The sequence below is a fragment of the Populus trichocarpa genome, chromosome 19 (genome assembly GCF_000002775.5).
Source record: "Populus trichocarpa isolate Nisqually-1 chromosome 19, P.trichocarpa_v4.1, whole genome shotgun sequence".
In the NCBI taxonomy this organism is placed as follows: Eukaryota; Viridiplantae; Streptophyta; class Magnoliopsida; order Malpighiales; family Salicaceae; genus Populus; species Populus trichocarpa.
Window position 1 is genome coordinate 1,578,304 of NC_037303.2, and position 24,002 is coordinate 1,602,305.

The 24,002-nt window shown below is 36.1% G+C and overlaps 4 protein-coding genes across 4 annotated transcripts in view; all 4 read left to right on the forward strand.

Annotated features, from left to right (window-relative positions):
* LOC18108086 (serine/threonine-protein kinase ATG1t) overlaps window positions 1-24,002 on the forward strand; it is a 76,887-nt gene that overhangs the window by 4,938 nt on the left and 47,947 nt on the right. The gene's annotated exons all lie outside the window — the stretch shown is intronic.
* LOC18108084 (G-type lectin S-receptor-like serine/threonine-protein kinase LECRK1) lies at window positions 1,036-3,578 on the forward strand. The gene has a single exon (XM_052449662.1). The coding sequence runs from the start codon at window positions 1,036-1,038 to the stop codon at window positions 3,409-3,411; it is 2,376 nt and encodes a 791-aa protein (XP_052305622.1). The 3' UTR covers window positions 3,412-3,578.
* Window positions 8,399-10,959, forward strand: LOC18109839 (G-type lectin S-receptor-like serine/threonine-protein kinase LECRK3). The gene has a single exon (XM_006388073.3). It carries the CDS (start codon window positions 8,522-8,524, stop codon window positions 10,865-10,867), a length of 2,346 nt encoding a protein of 781 aa, XP_006388135.1. The 5' UTR covers window positions 8,399-8,521; the 3' UTR covers window positions 10,868-10,959.
* Window positions 21,014-23,762, forward strand: LOC18109841 (G-type lectin S-receptor-like serine/threonine-protein kinase LECRK1). Its single transcript, XM_006388070.2, has one exon. It carries the CDS (start codon window positions 21,014-21,016, stop codon window positions 23,564-23,566), a length of 2,553 nt encoding a protein of 850 aa, XP_006388132.2. The 3' UTR covers window positions 23,567-23,762.

Here is a 24,002-nt window from a genome sequence, read left to right on the forward strand (position 1 = left end):
AAAATATGTAAATGGTAATTTCTAAAATTGTGGAGACAAAGTGTAATCACAAATAAACTATGAGAGTGATTTTCCCAATTAAAAACAACTGATAAGCATATTAATCTAACCTATACATCCACTTAAAGTACATCAAAATATCACTATGAAATTTAAAAAATCTATCAAACTTGAGATGTCTGTTAAAATTCCTTGGGCCATGTAGTTATTTGGCTATCTTCAACATAACCAGAAGAAGGGAAACAAAGTTTCATGCATCCCTTGTCTTCTCATGCTCATACTACTGGTTAAGCAATTTGTAAGTAAAACCTATACATCCTGCTGATATGTATGTTCTCAAATTACATCTCTCACTAGGCAGAAGAGAAAGAAAACTGCGTGGCTTAAGTTATTGGCACGGGCCTACATGCAAGGCAAGTCATCAAACACTATTGTTAGTCAAACAATACTGGAAAATCAACTATATAAAAGACTTTTTTTGAGACCATTCTTGTCAGAAAGGGACAGGTTTTTGATTTTGTCAATAAGCCGTGTTGTTTGCTTCAACACAAGTCGGTTTTCTGTTATACCATTAGTGGAGGAAATAGGGAACATAGACAATTTTCTCAACCGCTTTCAATCAGTCTTGCTTAATTCAATTATCCTTATCTCTTTTGTGTTGAAAATCTTTCTGTAGTAATTAAAGTCATATGTGCAAGCTCTTCTTCTTACATTACAGGTGAAGAAATTTGTCTTTTACCTTACAAGGAAAAATGATTCTTGTTATAATGTCTCTATTTTTACTGGCGTACAGCGTGGAAATGTCCCCCTAGGAAGACTAGTTGCATGTCTTGTGGTTTAAGATGTTTTTTAAAAATATATTAAAATAATTTTTTAATATCAGCACGTAAAAACATGGAAAAGCTATAAAAAAACCAGCCTTTTGCCTTTGGGTTGTGCTAGCTTTAGCATTTTCCTTGTTGTACTTTATAGTCATTCGAGACTTGTGAGAAGTGACAAGGACAACAATATCATCCATCTTCCATACTTCATCTTATGGCTTTCGCTTATGCAGCTTTCTTTTTGTTAGTAATTTGTATTTACAAACCTGTAAGTTCCCAGCAGAACCACTCAAACTTGATAAGTTTAGGTTCTTCAATCTCCACCAACGTCCAACCAACTTCATGGCGCTCCCCTTCTGGCACATTTGCCTTTGGGTTCTACCCACAGGGCAGTGGCTTTATAGTGGGAATTTGGTTGGTGTGCAAGCCAGCTGATATAATCACCTGGACAGCATACCGAGATGACCCTCCTGTGCCATCAAATGCTACGTTGGAGTTGACCGTCAACGGTAAGCTTCTTTTAAGAACTTATTATGCCAACAATGAGGCCGGTGAAGAGAAACTCATTGCTAGGATAGAGAAGTCAGCTTCAAACGCTCGCATGCTTGATTCTGGAAATCTAGTGCTCTACAATGAACATTCTGATGTCATTTGGGAGAGTTTCAACTTTCCTACAGATACAATATTAGGAGGCCAGAATCTATATGCAGGGGGTGAACTGCTTTCCAGTGCATCTACAACCAATTTGTCAACAGGAAGGTTTCATCTTAAAATACAATATGATGGGAATCTTGTTTTGTATCCCATAGACACTATAGACACTTCAGTAGATGCTTATTGGAACACTGCCACTTTTGGGTCCGGTACCCATCTATATTTGAATTATACAGGACAACTGCTAATCCTTAACAACACCTTGGCCAGTGGCATACCTGTGTTTTCCTCTGATTCAGAATCGGAAAACAGCTCAATTATCTACCGTGCAACATTGGAGTACGATGGAATTTTTCGATTGTATTCTCATAACTTCGACAGCAATGGTGCCTACACTACATCTCTTATGCATTATGCACCAAAAAGTCAGTGCGAAGTGAAGTCTTTCTGCGGTCTCAACAGCTACTGCACCATGAACGATAATCAACCTTACTGCAGCTGTCTTCCTGGCACTGTTTTTGTCAATCCCATCCAGAGATATAATGGGTGTAAGAGGAACTACACTGAAGAATTATGCAAAGTTGCAGAGGAAACATCCTCGTATACCATTACTGATATGGAGAAAATGACTTGGGATGACTTTCCTTATTTTAGAAACTCCATGTCCGAAGAAGATTGCAGAAAGTCCTGTTTGCAGGACTGTAACTGTGCTGGAGCGCTGTACGAATCTGGGGACTGCAAGAAAGTGAAGTTCCCAGTGAAATATGCTAAGAGATTGGAAGGTGACTCATCAAAGGTTTTCTTCAAGGTGGGTTTGAAGAGTGTCGGAAGCCGCAACCGATCCATTGACACTGCAACGAAGCCTCCAGTGGTCCATAAGACAAGCAAGAAGACAGTGATGCTCATTTGTGTTATGAGCGTAGCATTCATTACATGCTCTTCAATTGCCATTGCAGTTTCTGTTTTTTTCATCTCTAAGTCAAGAGTTGTTAAGGCCAGAATGCGGTTGGGAAGCGGAAATCTTGGCTTGGCCCATGAGCTCACTCTGAGAGCATTTTCATATCGTGAGCTTAAAAATGCAACCAAGGGTTTCAGGGAAGAGTTGGGAAAAGGATCTTTTGGAGCAGTTTACAAAGGGACATTATACAAAGGTAAAAAAGTTATTGCAGTGAAGAGGCTGGAGAAGTTGGTCAGTGAAGGTGAAAGGGAGTTCCTCACAGAGATGCGTTCAATTGGAAAAACTCATCATAAAAACTTGGTTCGGCTACTTGGTTACTGTACTGAGGACTCCCAGAGGCTCCTAGTATATGAATACATGAGCAACGGTTCCCTTGCAGATCTTCTCTTCCGAAATGAAAGAATTCCAAATTGGAGTCACAGAGTGAAAATTGCATTGGATGTTGCTAGAGGGATCCTATATCTACATGAAGAGTGCGAAGCACCAATCATCCATTGCGATATAAAGCCTCAAAACATTCTAATGGATGATTTTTGGAATGCTAAGATCTCTGATTTTGGGCTAGCAAAATTGCTAGTGCCTGATCAAACAAGAACCTTCACAATAGTCAGAGGGACACGAGGTTACTTGGCTCCTGAATGGCATAAGAACACTCCAATATCAGTGAAGGCAGATGTTTACAGTTACGGAGTAATGCTCTTGGAAATTGTTTTCTGCAGGAGAAACGTAGAAACTAATGTATCAAGACCAGAGGAAGTTCAACTTTCTAATTGGGCATACGAGCTTTTGGTTGAAAGAGAATTGGACAAGCTTGATCTTGGTGAAGATGTAGACTTGCAGAATTTGGAGAAAATGGTTATGGTGGGCATGTGGTGTATTCAAGATGAACCAGGTATCCGTCCTTCTATGAAGTCTGTTGTGTTGATGTTAGAAGGAATTACCGATGTATCTGTTCCTCCACATCCAACTTCAGCTTAAGCATAAGTTTGTAGGCAGGAAAACTATTAATTAAAATTCTGTATCCTATAGTTGTAGTGGTTCTAACAAAAAAAAAAAACATTACAGCATGTTGTTGTGATGGATTGATCGATGGAAGATCAATATGTTACTTGTTATTTCTTTCTTTCTTCCTGCGAGGAGAAACTAAGCTTAGAAATTTAATCTCACAAATCAAATGAATTTCTTAACTTGGTTTAAGAGATTAAGAGGTGAAGGTGTATGATGCTAAGGAATCTACAAAATGTAAGTAAAAAAAAGTAAAGAAATAAAGAAAAAAGAAAACTATAAAGGAAATTGAAAATTACGATAAGTAAAAGAAAGCGATGTATTGCTGAAATTTTATAAAAAAATTGTATATATGGGAATAATTAATATTTCCAAATGCTAGGTGATCTATTAATAATATTACAAAAATAAAATTCAACGTAAACTATAAATCTCAGTCCTATACAAAATGCTTATAGCATATAAGAATTTTACGATATAAATACTAGTACAACTGATGAAATTTCTTGAGAAAATAATATTTACTATGATATAAAACAGCAATTCAATCTTTATTATCTTGACTTGGAGGGTTGCTTCTGGGTATCAGTAAAGGAAGATAATGACTTCTCTCAGCCAACTGGTCTAACACGTTTGGTAGAGTCTTGTGGAGTACAGCACACTAGGCCACTCTAAGAAAAGTTGCAGACGTCTGTAAACATTAAGCGTTGATTTAGACCGGAAAGATGGGACTACGACGGTTTAACAAGCTACTACCGATAGCGAAAAATGTTGGTGGGAGAAACCACTGGTGGTGGCTTTGAAACACTCGGAGGGGATAAAACACACTGTTTTATTTCAAGAACACAAGCTTACAATTAATTAACACAAAAGCTTAACAATACACGCCCTCTCTCTTTCTCTCTAGTGTTTCTCTCTACTCTCTCCACACATAATAGCATAAGCTCAGCTTGCTATTTATACACGAATTCAAAACAAGATAATTCAACCTTCAAGTGTGAAGGCGGCTGGCGGCCAATGGTGTGAAGGCGGCTGGCGGCTGCGGCTGGTGGCTGGCGGCTGGTCGGTCACAGCTGGTGGCTGGCTGGCCGGTGGTTGCCTTCCTTGACCTTCTAGATTGATTGAGTTTAATACAACAAATCTCCCCTTTAAACTCAATCGAGGGATGTCATGCCAAGCATGAACACTTCTCATTTCAATGCCTTCTCTCTGCTTGTAGCCTTTATCCACTAATTTGGCTTTCGTCTTGTAGACCCTTTTGACACCTATTGCTTTCTTGCTTTCTGGTGGATAAGTCAGCTTCCAGGTATCATTCTTCTCAATGGCATGCATTTCTTCATCCATTGTTTCTATCTTCTCTTCTGTGATAACTTTGTTGAAGCTAAGTGGATCATTATCTGCAAAGAAACAAAACAAATCTGTATCTTCCATTACTTGAGTGGCATCGTACAGCTCTTCAAGATTTCTCATCCTTCTTGGTTCTTCTGATGAGGATGCTGATGGTGGTGTTGATGATGATGCTCCTGGTGTGTTCCTCCTGTTGAATACAGGGAATCTGTGTACCGGACTTTGTGGTTCAGCTGCTGGCACAATCGGTTCTTCGACAAGTACTGTTGGTACTTCTTCACCTTCAAGGATCAAATCAATGTTGATCCATCTGACTGCTTCTTTATTATCAGTCCATTCCCAAGATTTATCTTCTTCAAAGATAACATCTCTACTCATAATCACCTTCTTCGTGATGGGATTATACAGCTTGTATCCCATCCTTCTTTCACCATATCCCACAAAGATGCATCTCTCGCTTTTATCATCGAGTTTTCTCCTTCTTGCATCTGGGATCTTTGCATATGCCACACAACCAAAGACTCGTAGATGAGTAACACTTGGTTTGTGACCACTCCATGGTTCTTCTGGAGTGACAGCTTGCAAACTTCTGGTTGGGCAGCGATTCAGTAGATACACTGCACATGATACAGCTTCAGCCCAGTATTGCTTGGGCAACTTCTTTGCTTTGAGCAGACTTCTTGCCATGTCAAGAATCGTGCGATTCTTTCTTTCAGCTACACCATTCAGCTGTGGTGTATAAGCTGGTGTTGTCTGATGTCTGATGCCTTGTTGTGTACAATAGGCTTCAAAGTCATTTGCTGTATATTCTCCACCTTGATCAGATCTCACTGTTCTGATCATGTAGCCACTTTGCTTCTCCACAATTGCTTTAAAATCTTTAAAACAATTGAATACTTCTGACTTCCTCTTCAGAAAGTATATCCACGTCTTTCTACTAAAATCATCAATAAAAGTGAGGAAGTACCTATTTTGTCCAGTCGACATAGGCGTTATTGGGCCACACACATCTGTGTGTACTAACTCCAGTGGCCTCTTTGCTTTCCAGTTGACTTTTTTGGCAAAACTGGATCTGTGATGTTTGCTGAGGACACAACTCTCACAGACTTCATCTGGATGATCAATGTGAGGCATACCTTTGACCATCTTCTTGCTTGCTAGCATCTTCAAGCTCGTGAAATTCAGATGTCCAAGCCTCAGGTGCCAGAGCCATTCTTCACTGTTGGTGATGGCACTCAAACACTTTGCTGCATCATACTGGATGTTCAAAGGAAACATCTTATTCTTGGACATTTTCACATAGGCCATTAATCTCCAATTGTTGTCTCTAATTGTCAGATGACAATTCTTCGAGTAAAAAGTATATCCTCTCTCCAAAAGTTGACCTAAGCTGATCAGGTTCTGCTTTATGGCTGGGACATAATAAACATTGGCGATGTAGCTGGAATCGCCGTTCTTCAACTTAATTGGGATGCTGCCTTTACCTTTGAATGGAACCTTTGTGGTATCTCCAAAAGTAACTAGACCTTGCTTGGTCTCATCTAGATCATTAAATAACTCTCGGTAGCCGCACATGTGATTGCTGGCTCCAGTATCTAGATACCATATATTTTCCTGTTTCTCGCCAAGTTCTTGTTGGACAAGAAATGCAGCTTCTTCTCTGTCATCCTTCTCTACATAGTTAGCTTGCTCACGTATCTCCAACGGAGCTTTCCTTCTGCATTCAGTGCTATAGTGCCCAAATTGATTGCAACTATAACATTGGATATTCCTCTTGTCACGGTTATTGTAACCGCCTCCTTTTCCTCTAGGAGTGAATGCTTGTTGTCCTCTACCTCCTCTGGTGGTGTTTCTACCACCTCTTCCTCTAAAGCTTGTATTCCAAGATCCTCTTCCTTGGAATTGTTGAAATCCTCCTCTGGATTGTTGACTTCTTGCTTGAGTGGTATATCCACTTGTTGAAGTCTCCCCTTGCTCATATCTCTCTTTGAGCGACAACTTTGCTTGTAAGGCATGCTCAATTGCCTTATCTCCATTTCGCTTTACAATCTTCTGCTCATGAGCTTGCAAAGAACTCATAAGCTCATCAACTGTCAACTTGTCCACTTCCTTGGACTCTTCAATGGCGACAACAACAAAATCAAATTTTGGATCTAGGGATCTCAAAATTTTCTCAATAATTCGAGAATCGACGATGGCTTCTCCATTTCTCCTCATCTGATTGACTATCACCATAATCCTTGTGTGATAATCAGAAATAGATTCTGAGGACTTCATTTGCAATAACTCAAATTCACCTCGCAAAGATTGAAGACGAATCTTCTTGATTCTGTCAGCACCTTTGTATTTTTGTTGGAGAGCCTCCCATATGTCATGTGATGTTTCAGCGGAAGCTATGATCTCGAATGTATCTTCATCAAGACCTTGGTAGATGATGGTCTTTGCTTTGTTGTCTTTCTTTCTGTTGACTTTCAAGGCTTGCTTCTGTGCCTCTTGTAAAGCATCTTCTTCTTCTTTGGACTCTGGTTCATCATAACCATAGTGTACAATCTCCAAACACTCTTGTGAACCAAGGAATGCCTTCAATCTGATGCACCAACTATCATAGTTGTCTTTGGTCAGCTTCGGGATGAGTGTTTGTGTACTTTCTGTAGTCATTTTGCTCTTTTAATGACTATATCTCCTTCTGGGAGTTGAATTCAACAAAACGGACACTGTAGATCGATCCGGAATGGTTGAAATAGTCGGGAACCGGTCTGACTTTGTAGAAATCAGGTCAGAAAATGGGTGAACCGGTCAAAACACCAATTCTGGGCGACGGGCGGTTCGCTGGGTTGAACCGGGAATATTCTGTGGAATATTCTATCGGCTCGGCTTAGGCTAATAGCGGCTCGGCTTAGCGGCTAGGCTTGAAAAGGGAATATTCTTCGGCGCGGCTGGAGGCTTGGCTTGCGGCTCGGCTCGGCTTAACGGCTCGAATATGGCGCGCGTGGACGTCACTCGTCTTCTTCCTCTGGCGCGCGTGGGTGAGACTGGGCTACAGCCACCGGATCTTCAGGCGGCGCGTGTGGATCACCCCGGGGTCCGATTGAGCTGCTTTTTGCGGCAGTGAGTTCGTATGGATGAGCTCTACACGGTGGAATGATCAAAACTTGTTTTTGACAACTTTGAAAATTCGGATATCTCCCAAAACACTTCTGTTTTCTGACGAACGGGGCTCTGATACCAATTGTTGGTGGGAGAAACCACTGGTGGTGGCTTTGAAACACTCGGAGGGGATAAAACACACTGTTTTATTTCAAGAACACAAGCTTACAATTAATTAACACAAAAGCTTAACAATACACGCCCTCTCTCTTTCTCTCTAGTGTTTCTCTCTACTCTCTCCACACATAATAGCATAAGCTCAGCTTGCTATTTATACACGAATTCAAAACAAGATAATTCAACCTTCAAGTGTGAAGGCGGCTGGCGGCCAATGGTGTGAAGGCGGCTGGCGGCTGCGGCTGGTGGCTGGCGGCTGGTCGGTCACAGCTGGTGGCTGGCTGGCCGGTGGTTGCCTTCCTTGACCTTCTAGATTGATTGAGTTTAATACAACAAAAAAATCCTTCATTTCACACGGTTTTAGTTTTGAAGTTGGCTAGAATTTTCATCACATTAACATTTAGGCAGTAGAGTCTCAACAATAGCTAGCTTTTCTGTATCTGTTTGGCTTTTACACCACACTCCTGTCCGCATGGCTGTGGTATCAGGGCTTCTGCTTCTAATGTTATCGATACTCTTTGTGGAAGCAAGAACTCAACCGAACCAATTTGGTGAAATACACTTAGGTTCTCAGTTATCTCCCATCTCTAACTTACATTCATGGCAATCCCCTTCAGGCAATTTTGCGTTTGGCTTCTATTCACAGGGAAATGGATTTGCTGTGGGAATATGGATGATGGGTCAACCTAATAACACGGTCGTCTGGACTGCAAATCGAGATGATGAACCAGTCTCCTTCAATGCTACAATTCACTTATCAGAAGAGGGTAAGCTACTTCTTCGAACTGAGCAGGGCAATGAAAATCTTATTGCTAATGTTTCAGAAGTCGCAGCTTCAGCTTCAATGCTTGATTCTGGTAACTTCGTGCTTTACAGTGGTTCTTCTGTTATTTGGCAAAGCTTTGATTACCCAACTGACACCATATTAGTAGGTCAGAATCTTACTTATTCTGATAAATTGGTTTCAAGTGTGTCGAGCTCAAATCACTCCAGTGGAAGGTTTTTCCTCGCGATGCAGGCAGATGGAAACCTTGTCGCCTACCCTACAAACAGCGCTGGTCTATCTGTTGATGCTTACTGGGCCAGTAATACTTATCAAGACAGCAAAAAGGGGTTGAGTCTCTATTTCAATCACCAGGGATTTCTGTTCATGGATACGGTCTCTAAAAAACCAGTCTTGTTGGCAAGAAGTTCTTATCCCTGTAACAACAAAACAACAATCTTTCGTGCGACGCTTGATGCTGATGGGATTTTCAGGTTGTATTCACACTGCTTAGAGAACAAAACTAGCCGGAGTGTGCATATTGAGTGGTCTGCGTTGAATAATCAATGCGATGTTCAAGGCTTCTGTGATTTCAACAGTTATTGCTCTGGCATGGGCACTAATGCTGACTGTTCCTGTTATCCTGGATTTGCTTTCAATGACCCCAGTGAGAAATTCAGTGGATGCTACAAGAATGTCCCTGAAAGTTTTTGCACAGGCACCAAAGAAGGGCAAATGTACGATGTCATAACCGTAGAGAATATATTGTTCGAACGATATCCTTATTCTGTCCTAGATGAGAAGAAGGAAAATTGTGGTTTGGCTTGCCTGGAAGATTGTCTCTGTGATGTTGCTCTATATAAGAATGAGAGGTGTGAAAAGTATACTGCACCAATTCGATATGGTAAAAAAGATATAAACGAATCATCTATAGCCTTCTTCAAAGTGAAACCAACTCCTGCTGCACCTCCAATGAGCCTGACAATCATCATAGAAAGCAAGAAAAGTTTACTTTTGTTTCTTGCTATAGCATTCGGCTCTGTTACTTTCTTGTGTTTTGTCATTGCAATCTCTACTTTCTGCGTGTACAGGGATCGAGCTTATCTTTACGAAAAGCTGTCAGGAATCATAAGCTTGGCTGGAGAGTTCACTCTGCGGTCATTTTCTTATAGTGAGCTTGAGAAAGCTACAAGTGGTTTCAGGGAAGAGCTGGGCAGGGGTTCTATTGGTGCAGTTTACAGAGGGACAATACCTGGGGGTGACAGAACTGTTGCTGTTAAGAAACTTGAGAAAGTTTTAGATGAAGGGGAAAAAAGGTTTCGAGCCGAAATCACTGTGATTGGACAAACTTATCACAGGAACTTGGTTCGGTTGCTTGGTTTTTGTGTGGAGGGCTCTCGGAGGGTTCTCGTCTACGAGTACTTGAGAAACGGCACCCTTGCAGATCTTTTATTCCAGTCTGAGAGGCGCCCCATTTGGAAAGAAAGAGTGAGGATTGCTCTAGATATAGCTAGAGGAATACTCTATCTACATGAAGAGTGTCAAGCCTGCATCATCCATTGCAATATAACCCCTCAAAACATTCTCATGGATGATTCTTGGATAGCCAAAATCTCCGATTTCGGATTATCAAAGCTATTATATCCAGACGAAATAAGAAGCTCGATGGCACTCTCACAGAGTAGAGGGCACATGGCACCTGAATGGCAGAATAACGCCTTGATGTCGGTAAAAGCTGATATCTACAGCTTCGGAGTTGTACTTCTGGAGATCATCTGTTGCAGAAGCAGTATAAAAGTAGACGTCTCAACACCAGATGAAATGAATCTTCCCAGTTGGGCATATCAATGCTTTGCAGCTGGACAGTTGGATAAGCTTGTGAAGGATGAAGATATAGAATTCGAGTCACTGGAAAGAATGGTGAAGATTGGACTGCTGTGCGTTCAGCATGATCCAGCTTTACGTCCTTGTATCAAGAATGTGATCTTGATGCTTGAAGGGTCCGATGACATTCCAGCTCCACCAGCTATAGCTCCATTCAGCATCACCGCCTAGTCTCCAAATAATTTGCCTCATGTTTTATGCATAATCTATACGTAATATGTAACCATGTATTTGTGTGTTAAATGGTCGTGGATTTGAAGTGATTTGTGAGGCGTTTTTATCTGTTTCTGCTTCCAATTTGACCTGTGAAGTACCAAAAATATGTTCAAAGAGACGGCAACAAATAGAAATTTAAAGCTTTAACTATGAGAGAAAAAAAATTTCAAAATGTTTTTTTATTTTAAAATATATTAAAATAATATTTTTTTTATTTTTTATATTAACGTATCAAAACGATCCAAAAATACAAAAAAATAATTTTAAACTAAAAGAACCTTCAAAAGTTTTGAAAAACATGATCCAACCAGACAAGCAAATACTATCAACGAAGATTTGATGAGCGAAAAAAAAATACACATATAAATACTAAATTCATAGTTTTAAAATAATTTAGAACTAAAAAAAACTTCAAAAATTTTTAAAAAACATGGTTAACCGAAAAAAAAATACTATCATAGAAGGTTTGATAAGAAAAAAAAATTTCACATATAAATACTAAATTCTCAATTTTATTCTTTGAAAAAAATATAAAATTGCCCTTTACTTTTTCATATATATATCTAAAAAGAAAAACAATATGAAGTATAGTTTGGAAGTGTGGTAGAAATGATTTTTTAAAATATATTTTATTTTTAAAAAATTATTTTTTATATTAAAAAAAAAAAAGTTACATATGCTGAAACCACCCCCTAGCTAACTTGGGCTTTGGATGGGACATAGGCTGCACCCTATCTAGGAGAAAGCTTAGGCTTGGAAGCTGGGGTGCAGTAAGCCTACGGAACAAATGGACTGTATTTACACAGCCTATATATTTCATTGGATTTCTATGAGTTCAAGATCCTAATACGATTAAGGGTTTGTTTTCCATCAGCCTATATATATATATATATATATATAAAGTTATGTGACGTCATTGTTATTGTAGGAACATTACTATTATTTAAGTATTATCGAAGTCCTAGACTTTGGCCCCAAATTACTCCATAGTGTCTCTAGACTAATTAAACTTTATTTACATGTGATCAAATTTATAAAAATAGTTTGTTACATGACTAATTTATGGGTTGGGTAGATCAACCCAAGCCGATATAAATCAATTCAATATAGTTTCGTTTCAAGAATTTTGAATTATTTTTAAAAAAAATTAAAACAATGTTTTTTAGGAAAAATTAATTAATAATAAAATCAATAAAATGATAGAGTTATGGGTTGATTTTATTAGTTTAACTTAAGATTAATAAAACAAAAGATTTGAAATGTAATTAATTATTAAATAACATGTTAATGGTTAGATTACAGTTTCTTCTTTACAAATAACCATGGGAAAAAATTAATATAAAAAACAAATCTTAATTTTCATTTTTTAAATAAATTAGGTAGGATTTGAGTTTTTTTTAAGTAATTATATTTTTATTAGCTTAAACAAAGAAACTTATTAAAAGGATAGATTAGAAAATGTCTCAAGGGAAATTTAAGAGTAATTAAACTTGGAAAAGCATGTTGAAGACCATATCTAAAATATAAGGACTAATTGGGAAAATTCTTCAAAGAAGAAGGACTACTTTTTTATGGGATGGTGGGGGAGTTCTCGGAATTGAAATGGTCAAGGATGCAGAGAAGTGTCATCATTCCCATCGCTGTTATCGCCAACGAAGAGTCCAAATTAATCCTGGCCAGTTATGGAAAGTCGTCAGAGGGCAACCCATTTTCCTAAAGGATTGTGTGGCAAGGCGTGCACATGCATAAAGGAATGGTTATGGTTTAATGTAACGAGAACTATAATTAAAAGTAACGAGATTAGTACGTGTGTGGTTGTGGTTTTGGTTTAAAGTATTTTTATATTAAAATATATTAAAATAATATATATTTTTATTTTTTAAAAATTATTTTTGACATCAACACATCAAAATGATTTAAAAACATAAAAAAATTAATTCTAAAACAAAAATTAAAATTAAAAAAAACACGATTTTCACTACATTTCCAAATATACTTTAGATCATAGTTGGATTTTACTCCACCAGTCTTTAACTTTGAATATTAAAATTTACTATTTACTTGTGTATTTGATTTTACCGATTCGAGCTAAGAACTTTGAATATTAAAATTTACTATTTACTTGTGTATTTGATTTTACCGATTCGAGCTAAGCCAAGATGACCTGATCTAATTTTTTATTTTTTCAATCAATTTTATAAAAATAAAAAACTTGAAAAACAAACCAAATCTCCATTTTGAACTATAAAATAAGTTTTAAATTTCAAATCCAATAATGGATTTATTAAAGAGAAAAACATTTAACTACATAAATACAATTGGAATTATAAGTCGAATAGCGTAGTATTTTTAGCACAAAAACATGCTCGGTTGCTGGCATTTGGGACCAGGTTCTGGGGACAAGCCACTTAATGCCAAAAGCTAGTTTGGTAGCCAAAAGTCAGTGTGTTTAGTTATGCTATCCACGTTTTGTATATATTTAATTAGATAAATTTAAAATTATTTACGTCAATAAATATATAAAAAATGTTAATGAGTCTATTTAATAAAAAAAAATTGAGCTAGCTTGTTTCTGGCTTTTGCTTCTCTGGGTATGATTTGTTAGGCAAGTTTATAGGTCTTTTGCACTAGGGTTGCAGTCCTTTCTTCTAATTTATCTAAATATGGGCTTTAGAATCTTCTTTAATGAAATTAGCGTTCTTGATTTCTTGGGGTAGAAAGAACACAACTATTATTAAAATTAAAATTAAAAAAATAAATAAATATGCTCAGACTTCTACCATGTATCAAGAGAGAAAAATAGTGTTTTATCTCAGTTATTTCTAAGCCTTAGATGCATTTTTTAATTTTATTCATTGATTGTTTTGTTTTCCATTTTATCATCATAGATTGTGCTGACTGCTATGGAGTTTTAACTCTGATGCAGCAACTTGCTGGGTTGAACTGAGTTCTGTATTTCCCAATTAGCAGAGTGCAATAAACAGCATTTAGCTTTTTCACTAATGAGAGGCACACCAACATATATACAAAACTGGAACTCACAGATTCAGATCCATATCCATGTCATCCGCCTTTTGTTTTAAAGAAGAGTTGCCAGCGAGTGGAGATAGAGACCCTTTTAATATCAAAATATAAATTAGTAGTCTTTGGGGTTACTTAAATTAAATATTGGTGCGTCGCTTTTAGTTATTTATTCATTTATTTTTAAATACTGACCTTAAAAAATATTGAATTTGTAGGGAATGGAAGTTGGAGTGGATCAGATAATGAAGTGAGAGGCATAGCTTTTTCAAAGTTTCAACAATGGGGTGGGTCTCCACGTTAACTCAGTCAGCATAATTAGCTTCTGATTCTTTTGTTGAAGATTTTAATTATATGCAGCGCCAGACAAAAGAAAAGCAAATCAGAGGTGTACAGCAACTTGACTGTATCATATAATGAAATTTAAAAAACTCAATCTTTAATGAAATTTATATTGAAAGATAGAATTGAAATTCAAAAATCAATTAAAAAAATACAAAAAAAATTACTCGAGTTAACTAGATTTAACTCATTAAATTCATTATCTGAATCATGAGATAATTAAGAATAACTTTATAAAAAACAAACCTAAACAAATCTTGAAATTTAATTTTTAATCAACACAATGTTAAAAGATAAAATTAAAAAAAAAATCGATTAGAAAAATGATGAAAATACTCAAGTTAACATGAATGGTAGTTTTTTAGAATTTTTTTAAAAATAAAAATAATTAATTTATAACTCGCAATGTAAAATCAGCATCGTTACACGTAAGATTAATTTTTATGATATTTTGTGTTATTGCATTGGAGAGAAGAATTAGATTTTTGTTTTTTCATTGTATTGATACAAGATATAAACAGTAATTTCTAAAACCGTGAAGTCAAAGTGTAATCACAAATAAACTATGAGAGTTAATTTCCCAATAAAAAACCAACTGATAAGCATATTATTCTAACCTATACACGTCCACTATAAAATAAATTAAAATATTACTATAAAAATTCTAAGTAACATAAGGATTTATTTTTTAAAAGTTATTAGTTTGAATCTCATAAATTTCAGGTCACGAGAGGTTTACATAGTCGTTAATTTTAAGACCTGTAAAATTAGTCGAAATACACGCAAACTAGTCCGAACATCCACATTAATTTTAAAAAAAATATCACTATGAAATTTAAAAAATCTATTAAACTTGAGATGTTAAAACTCCATGGGCCATGTAGTTATTTGGCTATCTTCAACTTAACCAGAAAAAAGGAAACAAAGTTTCATGCATCCCTTGTCTTCTCATGCTCATATTACTGGTTAAGAAATTTCCAAGTAAAACCTTGTAAGAGCTCTCAGTGGCTTCCTCTTTAGCAGGAACTATCCTGCTGATATGTATGTTCTCTAATTACATCTCTCATGAGGCAGGAGAGAAAGAAAACTGTGTGGCTTAAGTTAGTGGCACGGGCGTTCATGCAAGGCACAGAAAGGGACAGGTATTTGATTTTGGCTTATGTTAATCAAACAATACTGGAAAAGCAACTATATAAAAGACTTTTTTTTTAGACCATACATCTCAGAAAGGGACAGGTATTTGATTTTGTCAATAAGCCGTGTTGTTTGCTTCAACACTACAAGTCAATTTTCTGTTATGGGACAATTTTCAACCTCTTTCAATCAGTCTTGCTCAATACAATTATCCTTGTCCTTTTTGTGCTGATAATCTTTCTGTAATAATTAAAGTCATGTGTGCAAGCTCTCCTTACATTATGTCTTTCAAGGAAAAAAGATTCTTGTTATAAGCAACCAGGATGGTTCTGGGGCTGTCTATTTTTACTGGCATGCAGCGTGGAAATGTCCTGACAGGAACACTGATGGGAACATGGTTCAATTTGTGATTCTGAAAATTTTAAATTTTTTTTTGTTTAAAATTAAAAGAAAAATTTAGTTTTTTTGAATTATTTTGATGTGTGGATATCAAAAATAATTTTTTAAAAATAAAAAAAATATTATTTTGATATATTTTTAAGTGAAAAACACTTTAAAAAGCAATTACAACCACACTCTAAAACACACATTGAGTGTACATTTGTGATGTAACGTGTTTTTAAAAAATATTTTTTACTTAAAAATACATTAAAATAATATTTTATATCAGGACATAAAAACCATCAAAAAACATTGAAAAACCATTATTTTTTTTTTCAAACAATCAAACACAAAAACAAACAACGAAATAACCAGAAAGAAAATGGTTAGCTAATGTAAGATGAGCAAGTCATCCTTTGATCCTTTCCTGTAATTGGAAGGTAGGAAATATTGCAAACTCTGTGTCTTTTTTTATCCAATGCTTTCATTTGTATGATAAGTACAATTTCTAAATTAGGTTTTAAGTCAATGATAATTGTTTGGTAAATCTCATGAACCTGTGGTGCTAGGATCATCTATATTTGTATCCAATTTTTGGAGACTTCGTGGTTGGATCTCCATCTTCTTGTGCTTGGAGATTTTGTGTCAGGCAGGCATGCATCGGCACCTATACCAGAGTCTGAACAATATATCTAGAAACCCATTTACAAAAAATATTGGTGGAGAGAAAACATTTATTACCATGAACATGACTGATTCAAGAGTGAAATGGGCTTCCATCCTTGACCGATTTGATCACTGGCGCTGCGGTTAAAAAAGTTTATAGAAAAGCAACCTTATGCATTCATCCTGATAAAGTGCAACAAAAAGGCGCCAATCTTCAACAAAAATACGTTGCTGAGAAAGTGTTTGACTTACTTAAGGTATTTCTTCAATCTCTATGTGGCAAAGGAAAAGCATTGCGAGTCTCTATCCGTGATGTGTGAAAATACTTGTAGTGGCCCCTCAATCTCATTGCCTAGCTCTCATCATGAGTTTCTTTTGTTAAAATAGGAAGCATGGAACAAGTTAAATTCAGAAGAGCTTTTCTGAAACCCTGTGATTAATATTCTGCTCCGAGTACTCGATCTGGCCACTGCATGGTTCATTGGCAGTGGAAATGCTCAACTCTTATGGCAGATGTGTTTTTACTCTTACATCCGCCGCGGTTGTCGATTTGATTGATACTGCAGAAAATAAGCTGATGGGAGAGGGGCTTAGGAGGTTTCTTTTTAATGGTTGAGATGCCGGGGGGGCGCACGCCAGCCCTCCCTTGATTCATTCAGGCTGCTGTAAATCATGTTCAAACAAACACACGGCACCTGAAAGTTGGGATGCTTCTTCATGTAGGGTTGTCTGCATTTGACACGATTGTCAAATTTAGGTGCCAAAGCCTATTTTGCGTGGGATGGAAGTGGTCTTTTTGTGTTAATTCTTTTTATAATCATATTTTTAACTCTGATGCAGCAACTTGCTGGGTTGAACTGAGTCCTGTATTTCTCAATTAGCAGCGTGCAATAAACAGCATTTAGCTTTTTCACTAATGAGAGGCACACCAACATATATACAAAACTGGAACTCACAGATTCAGATCCATATCCATGTCATCCGCCTTTTGTTTTAAAGAAGAGTTGCCAGCGAGTGGAGATAGAGACCCTTTTAATATCAAAATATAAATTAGTAGTCTTTGGGGTTACTTAAATTAAATATTGGTGCGTCGCTTTTAGTTATTTATTCATTTATTTTTAAATACTGACCTTAAAAAATATTGAATTTGTAGGGAATGGAAGTTGGAGTGGATCAGATAATGAAGTGAGAGGCATAGCTTTTTCAAAGTTTCAACAATGGGGTGGGTCTCCACGTTAACTCAGTCAGCATAATTAGCTTCTGATTCTTTTGTTGAAGATTTTAATTATATGCAGCGCCAGACAAAAGAAAAGTGTACAGCAACTTGACTGTATCTTATAATATAATCTGGAGGTTAACATCGATTCAGATTTGATTATAGATGAATTATATTTCATAAAATATCGAAGGATGTAACTTTAATAGTGAGTTTATTTTTATTTTCACTTTAATTTTATGTATTTTTAAATTTATTTTTTAATTTTTTAGGTAGTGTATTTGAATTAAAATTTTACTTTTAACTTTAAAAATTTATATATATAAGTTAATAATTTATCTTAAAAAATTATATATTTATTTAATAGTCCAGAACCGGAAAAATTCTTGGCTCCGTAATTGCATAAAACGTTATTGTTTTTCTTTTTTTATTCTAAGAAATAAACTTGTTAATATTCTTTTCAAGTAGTCGCAATGAGAAGTCTCTCTAGACTGCACGTCATTTCCTTTTCTTTTTTTTTTGGGACCATCGATCCTTTTATTTCAGAAAGTGAACCAAAAGCTATAATGCAAGACGCTCGTCTTGTGCTTTTCCAACTTGTTTGGCACACAGGATGTAAAGATTGGAACGATTGCATGCAGGCCCTGCTAAAGATTCAACTTGCAAGTCAGGTCACCATCACAGCAAAGAGTGCTTTGCATATCATCTCCCAATTTCTCATGATAGATTGTAAGGAGCTTGACATTGTCTTTGCATTGAGCAAACAAGGAGGAAATGAATTGCTGATTCTATTTCTAATGGAAGATGTTAAGTAAATGCACTGAGTTTATTTGTATTCCAGTCAAGTTATGATAATCTCATTAAAAAAATTGTAAGTAAGTTAAGAAAATTTAAAAAACTCAATCTTTAATGAAATTTATATTAAAAGATAGAATTGAAATTCAAAAATCAATTAAAAAAATACAAAAAAAATTACTCAAGTTAACTAGATTTAACTCATTAAATTCATTATTTGAATCATGAGATAATTAAGAATAACTTTATAAAAAACAAACCTAAATAAATCTTGAAATTTAATTTTTAATCAATACAATGTTAAAAGATAAAATTAAAAAAAATCGATTAGAAAAATGATGAAAATACTCAAGTTAACATGAATGGTAGTTTTTTAGAATTTTTTTAAAAATAAAAATAATTAATTTATAACTCGCAATGTAAAATCAGCATCGTTACACGTAAGATTAATTTTTATGATATTTTGTGTTATTGCATTGGAGAGAAGAATTAGATTTTTGTTTTTTCATTGTATTGATACAAGATATGAACAGTAATTTCTAAAACCGTGAAGTCAAAGTGTAATCACAAATAAACTATGAGAGTTAATTTCCCAATAAAAAACCAACTCATAAGCATATTATTCTAACCTATACACGTCCACTATAAAATAAATTAAAATATTACTAAAAATATTCTAAGTAACATAAGGATTTATTTTTTAAAAATTATTAGTTTGAATCTCATAAATTTTAGGGTCACGAGAGGCTTACATAGTCGTTAATTTTAAGACCTGTGAGATTAGTCGAAATACACGCAAACTAGTCCGAACATCCACATTAATTTTAAAAAAAATATCACTATGAAATTTAAAAAATCTATTAAACTTGAGATGTTAAAACTCCATGGGCCATGTAGTTATTTGGCTATCTTCAACTTAACCAGAAAAAAGGAAACAAAGTTTCATGCATCCCTTGTCTTCTCATGCTCATATTACTGGTTAAGAAATTTCCAAGTAAAACCTTGTAAGAGCTCTCAGTGGCTTCCTCTTTAGCAGGAACTATCCTGCTGATATGTATGTTCTCTAATTACATCTCTCATGAGGCAGGAGAGAAAGAAAACTGTGTGGCTTAAGTTAGTGGCACGGGCGTTCATGCAAGGCACAGAAAGGGACAGGTATTTGATTTTGGCTTATGTTAATCAAACAATACTGGAAAAGCAACTATATAAAAGACTTTTTTTTTAGACCATACATCTCAGAAAGGGACAGGTATTTGATTTTGTCAATAAGCCGTGTTGTTTGCTTCAACACTACAAGTCAATTTTCTGTTATGGGACAATTTTCAACCTCTTTCAATCAGTCTTGCTCAATACAATTATCCTTGTCCTTTTTGTGCTGATAATCTTTCTGTAATAATTAAAGTCATGTGTGCAAGCTCTCCTTACATTATGTCTTTCAAGGAAAAAAAAGATTCTTGTTATAAGCAACCAGGAAGGTTCTGGGGCTGTCTATTTTTACTGGCATGCAGAGTAGAAATGTCCTGACAGGAACACTGATGGGAATATGCTTCAATTTGCGTTTTTAAAAATTTTAAATTTTTTTGGTTTAAAATTAAATTTTTTTTAGTTTTTTTAATTATTTTGATCCATTGATATCAAAAAAAAAATTAAAAAAATTAAAAAAATTTATTTTGATGTATTTCTAAGTAAAAAACACTTTGAAAAGCAATTACAACCACACTCTAAAACACACATTGAGTGTACATCTAGTATTGTAATGTAACATGATTTAAAAAAATATTTTTTACTTGAAAATATATTAAAATAATTTTTTATATCAGTACATAAAAACCATAAAAAAAAACTCTGAAAAACCATTAGTTTAGTTTTTTTTTTTTCAAACAAAATGCACTCAATCGCTTTCAAACAAACAATGATATAACTAGAAAGAAAATGGTTAGCTAATGTAAGATGAGCAAGTCATCCTTTGATCCTTTCCTGTAATTGGAAGGTAGGAAATATTGCAGACTCTGTGTCTTTTTTTATCCAATGCTTTCATTTGGAGACAATTTCTTAGTGCCATTTGCATGAAAGAGATGTGAAGGATGGTTGTATGATAAGTATAATTTCTAAATTAGGTTTTAAGTCAATGATAATTGTTTGGTAAATCTCATGAACCTGTGGTGCTAGGATCATCTATATTTGTATCCAATTTTTGGAGACTTCGTGGTTGGATCTCCATCTTCTTGTGCTTGGAGATTTTGTGTCAGGCAGGCATGCATCGGCACCTGTACCAGAGTCTGAACAATATATCTAGAAACCCATTTACAAAAAATATTGGTGGAGAAAAAACATTTATTACCATAAACATGACTGATTCAAGAGTGAAATGGATGGAAACAGTACAAGAAAATTACAACAAGCATAAATAATACAAATTTTATCAAATAAGATCAACGTATAAAAGCTTCTATTCAAAATTTTATTATTGAATATTTTGCTTTCAAAATATTTTTTAAATTACAAATTAAATAACTCTATTTATAGAAAAATCAAGTCTACCAGTGATGGGCCCAAGTTTCAGCGATCATCTTAGATTAATAGTCGGTGCCCGTAAGAAGAAGCAATGGTGGAGCCCTAGCTTTAGCGTTTCCCTTGTTTTACTTTATAGTCATTCGAGACTTGTGAGAAGTAACAAGGACAACAAGATCATCTATCTTCCATACTTCTATCTAATGGCTTTTGCTTATGCAGCTTTCTTTTTGTTAGTAATTTGTATTTACAAACCTGTAAGTTCCCAGCAGAACCACTCGAACTTGATAAGTTTAGGTTCTTCAATCTCCACCAACGTCCAACCAACTTCATGGCGCTCCCCTTCTGGCACATTTGCCTTTGGGTTCTACCCACAGGGCAGTGGCTTTATAGTGGGAATTTGGTTGGTGTGTAAGCCAGCTGATATAATCACCTGGACAGCATACCGAGATGACCCTCCTGTGCCATCAAATGCTACGTTGGAGTTGACCGTAAACGGTAAGCTTCTTTTAAGAACATATTCTGCCAACAATGAGGCCGGTGAAGAGAAACTCATTGCTAAGATAGAGAAGTCAGCTTCAAACGCTCGCATGCTTAATTCTGGAAATCTAGTGCTCTACAATGAACATTCTGATGCCATTTGGGAGAGTTTCAAATCTCCTACAGATACAATATTAGGAGGCCAGAATCTATATGCAGGGGGTGAACTGCTTTCCAGTGCATCTACAACCAATTTTTCAACAGGAAGGTTTCATCTTAAAATGCAATCTGATGGGAATCTTGTTTTGTATCCCATAGACACTATAGACACTTCAGTAGATGCTTATTGGAACACTGCCACTTTTGCGTCCGGTACCCATCTGTACTTGAATAACAGTACCGGGCAACTGCTAATCCTTAACAACACCTTGGCCAGTGGCATACCTGTGTTTTCCTCTGATTCAGAATCGGAAAACAGCTCAACTATCTACCGTGCAACATTGGAGTACGATGGAATTTTTCGATTGTATTCTCATAACTTCGACAGCAATGGTGCCTACACTACATCTCTTATGCATTATGCACCAAAAAGTCAGTGCGAAGTGAAGTCTTTCTGCGGTCTCAACAGCTACTGCACCATGAACGATAATCAACCTTACTGCAGCTGTCTTCCTGGCACTGTTTTTATCAATCCCAACCAGAGATATAATGGGTGTAAGAGGAACTACACTGAAGAATTATGCAAAGTTGCAGAGGAAACATCCTCGTATAGCATTACTGATATGGAGAGAATGACTTGGGATGACTTTCCTTATTTTAGAAACTCCATGTCAGAAGAAGATTGCAGAAAGTCCTGTTTGCAGGACTGTAACTGTGCTGGTGCGCTGTACGAATCTGGGGACTGCAAGAAAGTGAAGTTCCCAGTGAAATATGCTAAGAGATTGGAAGGTGACTCATCAAAGGTTTTCTTCAAGGTGGGTTTGAAGAGTGTCGAAAGCCGCAACCGATCCATTGCCACTGCAACGAAGCCTCCAGTGGTCCATAAGACAAGCAAGAAGACAGTGATGCTCATTTGTGCTATGAGCGTAGCATTCATTACATGCTTTTCAATTGCCATTGCAGTTTCTGTTTTTTTCATCTCTAAGTCAAGAGTTGTTAAGGCCAGAATGCGGTTGGGAGGCGGAAATCTTGGCTTGGCCCATGAGCTCACTCTGAGAGCATTTTCATATCGGGAGCTTAAAAATGCAACCAAGGGTTTCAGGGAAGAGTTGGGAAAAGGATCTTTTGGAGCAGTTTACAAAGGGACATTATACAAGGGTAAAAAAGTTATTGCAGTGAAGAGGCTAGAGAAGTTGGTCAGTGAAGGTGAAAGGGAGTTCCTCACAGAGATGCGTTCGATTGGAAAAACTCATCATAAGAACTTGGTTCGGCTACTTGGTTACTGTACTGAGGACTCCCAGAGACTCCTAGTATACGAATACATGAGCAACGGTTCCCTTGCAGATCTTCTCTTCCGAACTGAAAGGATCCCAAATTGGAGTCACAGAGTGAAAATTGCTTTAGATATTGCTAAAGGGATCCTATATCTACACGAAGAGTGTGAAGCACCAATCATCCATTGCGATATAAAGCCTCAAAACATTCTAATGGATGATTTTTGGAATGCTAAGATCTCTGATTTTGGGCTAGCAAAATTGCTAGTGCCTGATCAAACAAGAACCTTTACAATGGTCAGAGGGACACGAGGTTACTTGGCTCCTGAATGGCATAAGAACACTCCAATATCAGTCAAGGCAGATGTTTACAGTTACGGAGTAATGCTCTTGGAAATTGTTTTCTGCAGGAGAAATATAGAAACTAATGTATCAAGACCAGAGGAAGTTCAACTTTCTAATTGGGCATACGAGCTTTTGGTTGAAAGAGAATTGGACAAGCTAGATCTTGGTGAAGATGTAGACTTGCAGAATTTTGAGAAAATGGTTATGGTGGGCATTTGGTGTATCCAAGATGAACCAGGTATCCGTCCTTCTATGAAGTCTGTTGTGTTGATGTTAGAAGGAATTACCGATGTATCTGTTCCTCCACATCCAACTTCAGCTTCAGCATAAGTTTGTAGGCAGGAAAACTATTAAAATTCTGTATCCTATAGTTGTAGTAGTTCTAACAAAAAAAATCATTTGTTGTTTTTCATGGGAGAAGTTACGGAAGCAGTAGTGTAAAGAACATGTTTCTGTCTCCTCCAAATTCAATGTGTCAACTGGTTTGAATAATTATTAATGGCCGCTCCTAGGAAACATTACAGCATGTTGTTGTTGATGGATTGATGGATTCTTCCATCGATATCTTACTTGTTATTCGTTTCTTCTTTCCAATGAGAAGAAATTAAGCTTAGAAATTTAATCTCTAATAGCCTCATAAATCGAAAGAAATTATTAACTTGGTTTAAGAGATTAAGAGGTGAAGGTGTGCAATGCTACGGAATCAACAAATTAAATAACTAAATAAAGTAAAACAATAAAAAGAAAAGAAAACTATAAAGGAAAT